Source organism: Opisthorchis viverrini (genome assembly GCF_000715545.1).
Source record: "Opisthorchis viverrini unplaced genomic scaffold opera_v5_67, whole genome shotgun sequence".
In the NCBI taxonomy this organism is placed as follows: domain Eukaryota; kingdom Metazoa; phylum Platyhelminthes; class Trematoda; order Opisthorchiida; family Opisthorchiidae; genus Opisthorchis; species Opisthorchis viverrini.
Genome location: NW_008751722.1, coordinates 1553775 through 1563804, shown reverse-complemented (window position 1 = coordinate 1563804; position 10030 = coordinate 1553775). Strand labels below are relative to the sequence as shown.

Below are 10030 nucleotides of genomic sequence, written 5' to 3'. Positions count from 1 at the left end.
AGGACGTACGGGATCTCGGCATTTGATCATCGGTGTGTCCAATGAATTGGTGGGGTCTAACGGGAACGTTGGCTTAGCAGTGGACGAGTTACTCAAGCTTTACAGGCGACGCTGGATGGGAAGACGGCAAGTCCTACACGATTGGAGCTCTTCGCTTATAGTCCATTGTTGATTATTTATGTTTCGCTGGCATTTCAGAAGCTTGGCCTTTGCGTTTCATGGTCAGTCGGGGCATGGTATCCTTCAGATCTTGGTGTATATCAACTCTCGAGAACGGAGGTGTATATCCTTGAGTGATTCTTATCAAAACAAACTCGCTTTCGTCTAATTGTATTTGTAGGATCCATTTAGATGTGTTCTTCCTGGGGTATGATCACTCTCATGCACGTGTAGCACTTGAGAATACGTTGACGCCCTCGTGAACACTTCGCAAAGCTTCTCTGTACCCGCTGGTCCTTCGTCCGAGTTAGTCGATCTATCTGCTGGTCGAGATGCGATAGGCTTTCAGGTGTGATACACTGTCACCTACCGAAAGGCAATCTGTGCCACAGGCAGTTAGAGAAATCACTTTAATCAGCATCGTCGATATCTCTACTGCCGACCATTACGTCCGTATATCAAGGGATCTCCATATTATGTCGGATCAGTTGCTCGTGTAAATTTTCAGTGCAACACGCAGTCGGTACTCTTTAGCCTTGCTTTTATCCATGAACCCCCTTCTAAATGGCCACAGCGTCGTCTTTCAGGCTTCCACATCCATGCCAACTCCAACACCGAGGACATCTGAATGGGGAAGATGGTCATTTGATTCGTTTTCCGTTCTTCCTAACGCGACTTTGGGAGCATAGGCACTGAAAACGTGACATCTTGCCTTCAGAATATTTTGACTCACATTTGGTCATATTCCTCGAGTTAATGCAGTTTGGTTCACTCGGTAATTCCTTAGTTTAGATAATCGGTGACTGTGTATGCGATGCCCTTTTCAGGCCGGACTTCTTGTGTTGTTCCACTCCACAACAGAACCAACCTCTGGTAACTTCCCTGATAAACCAGTTCTTTCGCAACGGCAGCATTTAGTTCTTCAGACTTTAGGTTGAATTTTGCTGCTCTCAGTGGTTGGACGAATGCTGGGTCATTTAAGTATTGAAAGTAAATCACGACGACAAGTCATACAGTTCTGCGTTCAAGTCTCTTTCGCTTTGCTCATAACTTATGCTCATTTCCATTTCAGATATACTGTTCCCATAGTTCACCGTCTGAACAGAGTGAATGGAGTCGAAACCAGACGAAAGCTCAAGTTCTGACTCGACGGATAGTGACTTTGAACTGGAGGACAAACAGGAAGAGGACTTGAAGGCTGAGGTTTCTTCTCTGAAGTCTGAGGTTATTTTCCTCTTTAATCACTTTTAAGCTGCTATTACAGTTAGCACGTCAACCGATCCTGTATGAGTTGCATGTTCGATTGATCAATGCGCTCCGTCGACTTGGGGATCTCGATGAGCTCCGATTGGCCCAGGAGAATATGAACAAAATTTATCCGCTTTCACCAGGTTGGTTCTGTTTTGATTATTATACAGCCTAACTTTGGCCGCACGATGACCAGGTCACATTGTTTGTACTCGCTACTACTTTGTTACTTCATGTTCATGACCTTTAGTCATTGCAGACTTGTTAATTTTTAAGTAGGTCTCTTTGGGATTGAATTTGGAAAAGATGTCTTTGTTCAGGAGCCGGTTGTGTGAACAAAATATTAAGCTGTACCTGTTCGTTGAGGGGCAACCCCCAACGTAGAGCACTACGGTTAGGAATGGTTTAAATCAGCCAATAAATCTCCGCCATAGTATGTCTTTTTGCTTGCAATAAGCTCCCAAGTTACAACTTCAGCGTTGACAATAACACCAGAGGATTACACTGGTGCTCCACTGCTGTACAGCCGTGTCCGTCTGGATGGCCCAGCTTCTAGGGCGCGAACTTACTGACCAGAAGGTTCGTGGTTCGAACCCAAACTCTGCATCTCAGCTGCTTCCATACGGGCTTCGGAAACCCGACAGTATCCCAGTCCTCATGGTTTCTTTGGAGTGCATGGCATCTTGGCACGGAAAGGGTGTTACGACTGAACGATCATTCTTGAAAATCCGTCGACAGCCCACAACGGATTTTCAGCAACCTTATGAGTAGTACATTACAAAGATATACATGCATCGCGATATCTCGAATATCGTATCGACTGAAACATGAGGCGGCCTGGTGCAGCACATTCAGTTGCTTGAGAACATCACAAACGAGAGATTCAGCTGGGTTCCAGGTGAGTCTCTCGTAAAACCAAATTAGTTTGCAAATGAGTGTATATTTGCTGAATAATCATTCATTAGAAGGAAAGGGTGAAACAGGGGTATGAATCTAGCAGAACAGCAATACAGTCCGGCTGCGACCATGAATTCCGACAAGGTTCTCTCGGAGGTTTTGAAGGCCTTTCGCAGTTCAATTCACTATCTCGTTGCAGCCTCGTCGGATTCCACCGCCTGTAGGAAGGCTTTTCGAGAGCTCCCCTTTCGCTCTTAGACGCCGATTAGTATGTGAATACAAAGTGCACATTATACTCACGGACATCTGGGTCATACCCTGTGGCACAAGCGTGTTGAAAAGAGTGAACCGGCCGACAAAATCGCTTGATGTTAAGGAACAACAAGATTGCGAGGCGCCCAGACGCAACCGTTGCCTTAACGGACGGACTGTGAAGATGCCCACACAGTCTCTTCTAGACCGGAACCTGCCTGCTGTCTTTTGGTCACTTCTTCCAGCATCCTCGCAAGATGACGTGAAGTAAGCCAGCTAAATAACGTAGTTAGAATGGAGGCCAACCGAATTCCTCTGTGATCGCCACATTTCACCCTTCTTTGACTTAGGATGATTTCTTTCATCCGGATAATCAAATAAGTTGGAAGTGGATCGACTGAAAATTTTACCTGCATTCTTAACCAGAGCCTGCGGTAGTTCCTCGGGACTAGCAGCTCCGTGATGCCAGATGGAGGAGAGACATTCGCGATTTTGGAAACCGTAGGAAGTTCCAGGTTCAGTATACAAGGCTCCGTTACAGGTTGAGAATGTTGATGTGTGTTGATGTAAAGTTGTACAATGCGTATTTCTTAAATCATGCGACGCTGTATACTAACACTTTTCCCGTTTACAGACCTCTGGCTAAAGTGGATAAAAGATGAGCGGAAAATAGCTACCACAGATGATGAGAAACGGCAAGTTGAACTGCTTTTCAAACGCGCCATAGAAGATTACGACGGTTAGTTTGCGTTCTTACCTGTTACCATTTATCATATGCATCTGGAACAACAAAGTACTCGAGAACACTCATTCCTGCCGTTCCGTCCAATCTTGACTGTTCGTTGCAGTTGTTTCAGAGAAGCCTCACCCTTGTCTGTCGGATGTATGGTATTTATGGCGATGACCCCTTGACATAGTCTGATGTGCGTATCCATGCCCTTGTTCAGTACTTTTATTGACGACCATTCCTATTAAAATTTGGTGGCTCCTGTGACCGGCAACAGTTATTAGCAGTTACTCAAGGAGGGTTTCGATATGATGAGGGAATTCTGCTTTGGTTCCTTGTTTTCTCTAGAAAACCATGTTTCAAACTTACCGAGTTGTATCTCACAGCCGCCCCTTAAGAACGCAAGAATGTAACTGATGGTCGTCTCAGAAATCCCTCAATCTTTTCATATATCTACTACTGCGATGTGATCTCCATTGTTCTTGGACAAAATTCTATGCCCACATAAAGCATTATGTGCAGTTGGGTCCCTGTTCTAAAATATTCGGTAATCTCACCTCCATCGCAGAACTTCTTGATCTTTAGTGGGGTTTTTCGAGGCGAATCAGCAAATGTGGCTATATTTGCTTTATTGGACAATGAGTCACACTTATACAATGGTGCGCAGTACCAATAATTTATAGAAATTCGGATTAATCGTTGGTTTCGTCGTTTTTTTGCGAGTGTTCACAATCCCGTTTCTCGTCCCTTTGTAGATGTTTCTATCTGGTTGGAGTACTGCCTGTTTGCTGTGGGTAATCTCAAGCCTGGATGCGCCGACTCAGTTCGTTCCACGGAATCCATATTTAACACGGCCCTCGCACATCAGGGTCTCAATGTGGCTGCTGGCAGTGGCATTTGGGATATGTACAGAGACTTCCAGGAGATTCTACTGAGTCAACCTGACGTGGCAAGTCCGGAACTGTTTTTCGCCAGTTTTTCACGGGCTTCAAGATTTTTTTATCATCAACGTTGCATGAAGCTTTGATAGTCTTTTTGAGTTCTCTAGTCATTCTATGTGTACAGTTTTCTCAATTACCTGATTTATATTCTTTTTAAATTACCTTGACAAACTTTGTCGGAACCCGAGTAACGTGATAAACTAAAATACCACTTATGTTTTACAGGAGACATCTCACTCCACAGAAGCTCTACTCAAGCATATGGACAAACTCTACCGTCGGCAACTCGCCCTTCCGTTGTTGGGTAAGTGACCCTGGTTCCTCCTGGGCTTTTGGTGACATTTTCACAAAGTAGCTCTTTTGAGGACGACTACCCTGGGTGACCTAGCTTTTTCTGAAAACGTTCTTGCTTCAGGGTGTCACAATATAGGTCTTGGGAGAAATAAGTTGCTTTCTTAGATCATCCAGAAGAATGGTTCTTCTGCAGATCTTTCTTGTCTGGTTTTTATCGCTAGGCTCCCTCTCAATCGTACATGTGCAATATGCATGCTTTTACATATTCGTAAACATACTACTTATTGGATCGACTGCTTGTGAGATGGATCCAATCGTAACCCATTTACTTGTACGACTCCGTGTTCGACCAATAACCATAAAAGGTGTACGATTCGTGCTGAATTCAACAGCTTACCTGAAGCCATGATTCCGACCTGCTAGTGGCAACTAAAGGCCTGAGCATATCACCGAAAACCATCGGGGATGCAGTGAATTGCTTAACCTCTGTGGGTTGTTCCTACGGATACCACCATGCGGACTTATTCAGTAGCTGCTCTGGTCATGCACTGATTAAACCTATGTAAGGCCTTATATGTCACTTCTCTGAGTTTGGTTCTGAACATGAATGTCTAAGGATTCATAAGAACCGGGCACGGTGTATCCAATACGAAATGCCACTCAGACAGCGCTTTTAGGTGAATACCAAGTGATCTTTTGATCTTGATGTGATTCTTCGCTGTGTCCTTCACTAGGAATGGAGGCCACCTTGGAGTCTTACAAAGAGTTTCTGCAGAACCTAGGAAAGTCGTTGCACCAAACGCAGGAGGGTCAGCTATGTTCAGGTGTACCGGATGACTGTCTCAGAGAATATCAGAAAGCTTTAGCACAGCTGGAATTGCTAACCCCGTTCGAGGATCGTGTTGATGTAAGTTACTGTTATTATTTTATCGAAATAACCAGTGGTTTCCTTCTGTTTCACGGTTGATATTGGCGTTCATCATTTAATGGAGGTGTCTCCACAATCTTCTAGTTACTGGTCCACCTGCCGTTTCTGTGTATCTCTGCAGGCGAAATGAAAATATTAGTGTCAGATTGCAGTGCTCCTCTTCTACAGTGTTCACTCAGTTGGTCGCTGTGGGAAGGCTGATAACCATAACTTTGTCACCCTCCTACACTTGGTTCTTTTGTGGTAGACCACAGAGGCTATCTTCACACATTGTGTTGGTCTATTATTTAATCTTGACCACGTAGATCTCAGGAATTACGTTTTTTAACTCTACCAAATGCTGAGGACTCATGCTACAAAAAGTTGAGCTTATGTCATTTTTTACTCGGCTCACATAACTGAGTTCCCACTTTCTTGTTATGTACTGGTGTCACCAGATTTTTAGAACATTCTTTCTTTGTAATCCCCAGTACTGACGTTGGTCGATTTTTGCTTCCGGAAGTGGCACAGATGCTACTAGAGCTACGTCAATTTTGGATCATAGAATATAATTCGTTCAATTCATTTTCCCATAAGTATTTGCATCAAGGTGGTGAGTTTTAATAATGCTGGCTGGTTCTGTTTTGCTGCTGGGTACTTGAAACGATCACGATAGTTGGGATCCGACTCGTCCTCTTGGGTGTTCTAGCAACTGTCTCACGAGCCTGACTTTTGCCAACAAAATCAATTTCATGCTGTACTGACAACCGCCTGCTGGTATTACTTAGTGTGCCTTTTTTAGCCCACAAAACTTCATTGATCCCGATTTTAGTGTCTGGAATCGTGGCATACCTATTTGGTGTTCCTATACCATGACTATACCTAGGAAAGTCATAACAAAAAGACGAAACCGGCAGTTTGCATCAATCGTTCGATTTAGCTGATTTATCACCAACGGAATCAGTGCATGATATCCCCCACGTAACGCATTCAGATCCTGAATCCTGTGGAACGCCTATCTTATGAGACTAGCGAAAACTGGACTCCTCGGCGTGGGCCGTAACCGCAGAGCTATTCTAAGGTACCAAACAAAACAACTTCTGCCAACAGTTGTCCCATCAAACAGCAAAACTCTAGCGTCAATGATGTTTAAGGGTGGTCCAGCTACACCCAATTATGCTAAATGTTTTGCGGATGTTTAAACATAGTTGCGTAGCGTAGTATTCTCAATGTTAGTCTAAACTTCCGGCATGCGGGTCTTTCATGGTCTTGATCATAATTTTGTAATTACAGTTGTCTCACCATCTGAGAAGGCGTCACTTGAGAAACCAGTCAACACGTGACCACGTAGGGTCCATTCCGTGATTGAAGGGTTCGTGGCGTTATGTCCTGTTCAGGTACCAGTTGATCGCACTGCTGGTCAGCCAATCTTGGCTGAATGGTCGAGTGTTCAAACATCTACCTGGAGATGGGGGGGTCGAAACTCCCTGGAGTTCTGTGAGGTGCGCGCTGCTTCTGATTCCAAATAACGATGAAACAGCAGTACAGTATCTCTTGGATTTTCAGCATAGGTTGACTTCACTCACAGGACGAAATTCCCATTACATGCACACTGGTACCGATCTTGGATTTTCAGCATAGGTTGACTTCACTCACAGGACGAAATTCCCATTACATGCACATCTACTGGTACCGATGGATTCTATTTGTGTATTAGCTGCTTTATGTCGGGTTTTCGAATTCGTCTGTTCAAAGATAGGAGACTACGTGTGACAGACATAGTCACGGATTTTCCAAACTACTAATGAAAATCAATCCCATTTCTTATTTCTCGAGAGTACTTTGCCGTTAACACGTGACTGTCTTATTGAACTCTGATTAGTCAGCAAACTAACCGGCAAAGTGTATTGGCCCTTACAGGAAAGCAAACGGTCAGCATCTGGTCGCATCACGCTTGCATCGACCATTGTTTGTTTTAATGTTTGCTCCACCTACCTTCCCTAGCCAACAATAGAACAGCCCCAGTCTGACGCTGTTGCTGCATGGAGCTCTTATTTGGATTGGATCGTCTCGTATCCCCGCCAGAAGTCAACTGAAGGACCAAAAACCAAAAGCAAAGAAACTGCCGAAGCCTTCTCTCCTAATCACGTGTGTTGTTTGTTGGAACGAGCTGTCACAGCAAACTGTTTGGTCCCAGAAATTTGGTTACGGTATATCGATTACTTGGTAAGTGTCACGACAGACTTGTCCAGACTTCGGGATCAGGATTTGCATGTTTGAAAAGCCAGGCCAAGTTTCAATAAATCCTAGTATTATCTTAACTATCTGGACCATGAAACTGAACGGTTGGTCTCATTGACTGTTATGCTAATCATTTCTCAACTTGCGGTAAACCAAATCAGGTAAGCCTGTAATAGCGTGTGACACCATCTTCTGCACGAGTCCTCTGATGTCCTACACCCACACAGCGTTTTTCGTAAAGTATTCCGCACCTGAATGAACCATCGTTACATAATATTACTATTGTCGTTACTCTGGTGCTTCTCTGCCATCAGTAGTCAGACAGTCCAGGAACCGACAGTAATAAAGCTGTGGGCTTCGATGCGTGGTCATAGTTTAGTCTATCCAACCAAACACAGAAGGTCACGGGACTCCGTTCTAGCGGGCCTTTTTTACTGCTTTCCGCAGCTTTTCTATCCACTAAGCATGAGACTGAATGACTCATGTCTCACTTCGTGGTCGCATAGCGAACAATCAGGGTAATTATTTGAAGTATCCGGTTTTCTGAGTAGTCGCCCATCTTTTGCTGGGGACCGCCTTGTTGTAGCTACTTTGGGCTCTTTTTGAAGGCATTTTTGCCGTTCAGCAATGTCAGCGTTTTGTTCCCTTTCAGGAAGAAAAGCTAGCTGCAGACAAAGGTCGACTGGTGCGAGTGCTTGCTCGTTCCGTGCGCAACTGTCCCTGGGCCGTCGATCTGTGGCTGCGCTATGCTTTGGCTTCCGAACGCGCTGTTAGTGATGAACTGGTCAATGAAGGCAGCAACGGTGTCACAGAGTATACTGACCGATCCCTGGAGCGTACCGCATTTTCAAAGGTTGAGGGTATGTTCATGTTTGCCCGAACGATCATTTTATTGTAACTTTTCCACTGGATTGTATTCCGTTGTGTTATATCGTCTGTCATGTCAGTCAATCGTATTTGCTCTTCAAACTTGGAAACATTCACTCGGTCATTCACAAACGCTCAGTTTCCCAACACTCGATCTGCTGATTGCCGCCAATCACTTTGCGCATTTTACTTACTCGCACCTAACTTCATACTTTTTTTACAGCTGTATTTGAGGCAGCCTTGTCTGTCGGCCTAGACCAACAGCCTGATGTGATGCGCATCTGGTTAGCCTACTGTGACTACAGGCTTCGTCGATTATTGCGAGTGCAGCCATCTACAGATGAATATGGTGAGTACTTTTTCATCACCTTTTAACAGCTGTTGCGGAATTTCTGGGGATGAAATCAGAAAGAAGTTAGGACGAGAAACACCAGCAAGATGTTATGCCACTGCGTTCGTCCCGGGTAATAATACTCATTCAGCTGTAGCGCCCTTTGGTGCCTAACAGTCATACCACCCGAAGGAAGCACAAGGGCTGAGATATTACCATGTTGCCCAAGCTTAGACAGAAGCAATCGAGGTTCAGAGGTTGGGTTTGATCCACGGACCTTCCTGACAGTAAGCTCATGCCTTAACCACGAGCTATCTCGGGTAATCATAATGATGCTGGCGACGAAAGATGATCTCATCGATCCACTGTCCAATTTCCGGTCTCATTCTCATAGGAGTCTGAGGGAACGAGCTCGAGAATGTGCGGGTTGGATTGCTAACCTCGATCCACTGTTTCTAGAGGTCTCTCAACTGCATAGGATATTCTTAACGCAGACGGTGTGGGGACCGACCGCGTAGCAAGAACATATTCACAAGGCTCTTCAATTTTTATCGTCACAGTCGTCAGCCGTCCCAGTGGTTTTCCGTGTTCATCCTCGGTCCAGAACTGTTTAATCCTTTTGCTCCGACGCACCACGTATTGTGGAATCGTCAGCAAGTGATGTTGACTAATCATTTCAAAAGTCCTCATAAATTTACTGAATGTAGCTACAGAATGAAATTAATGTGGTCACAGAACTTCTAAAGGTTCACATGCCCGTCTAGAGCATTACGATTTTCGTGTTGTATAAAATACCTAGAGGACGACAGTTAGTGGTTTTGGATGAGTTCTGAACGAAAGTCATTAGGGTTAGTAGAAGCTGAACGGGGTTGATAATGAACCACATATTCTCCCGTTGACACTGCGCTGTAAATCGTTAAAAGTTCAGTTCAAAATACAAACCTTCTTCCGCGTGACGTAGTGCAGTTGGGCCGGTCGAATTGGTCCTTCGTAAGAGACTTAGCTTTGGCAACACTCCATGAATGTTAGAAACAAGCCTTCAGTCAAGCGCGGAGAGTGCGGTTTGTGGACTGCTTTTTCCTCTGTCACACCTACTCTGAGGATTCATCATCATCATCATCATCATCAACGACAGCATGACATCAGTGCTCAACACCAATGCCTCA

At 44.7% G+C, this 10030-nt stretch overlaps 2 protein-coding genes across 2 annotated transcripts in view; one reads left to right on the top strand and one right to left on the bottom strand.

Moving 5' to 3' along the window:
• Positions 1-1269: 1269 nt before the first annotated feature.
• The window catches only part of T265_04172 (hypothetical protein), a gene marked incomplete at both ends in the record, with an annotated part of 34690 nt that continues 25929 nt past the window's right edge, over positions 1270-10030 (top strand). Inside the window, 9 exons of the mRNA XM_009168842.1 lie at positions 1270-1383; positions 1412-1550; positions 3191-3295; positions 4039-4229; positions 4450-4528; positions 5253-5425; positions 7430-7651; positions 8319-8526; positions 8757-8882. Of these exons, the coding sequence (XP_009167106.1) occupies positions 1270-1383; positions 1412-1550; positions 3191-3295; positions 4039-4229; positions 4450-4528; positions 5253-5425; positions 7430-7651; positions 8319-8526; positions 8757-8882 (1357 nt within the window). The remainder of the gene's footprint in view (positions 1384-1411; positions 1551-3190; positions 3296-4038; positions 4230-4449; positions 4529-5252; positions 5426-7429; positions 7652-8318; positions 8527-8756; positions 8883-10030) is intronic.
• The window catches only part of T265_04173 (hypothetical protein), a gene marked incomplete at both ends in the record, with an annotated part of 1981 nt that continues 1250 nt past the window's right edge, over positions 9300-10030 (bottom strand). The window contains one exon of the mRNA XM_009168843.1: positions 9300-9561. Within this exon, the coding sequence (XP_009167107.1) occupies positions 9300-9561 (262 nt within the window). The remainder of the gene's footprint in view (positions 9562-10030) is intronic.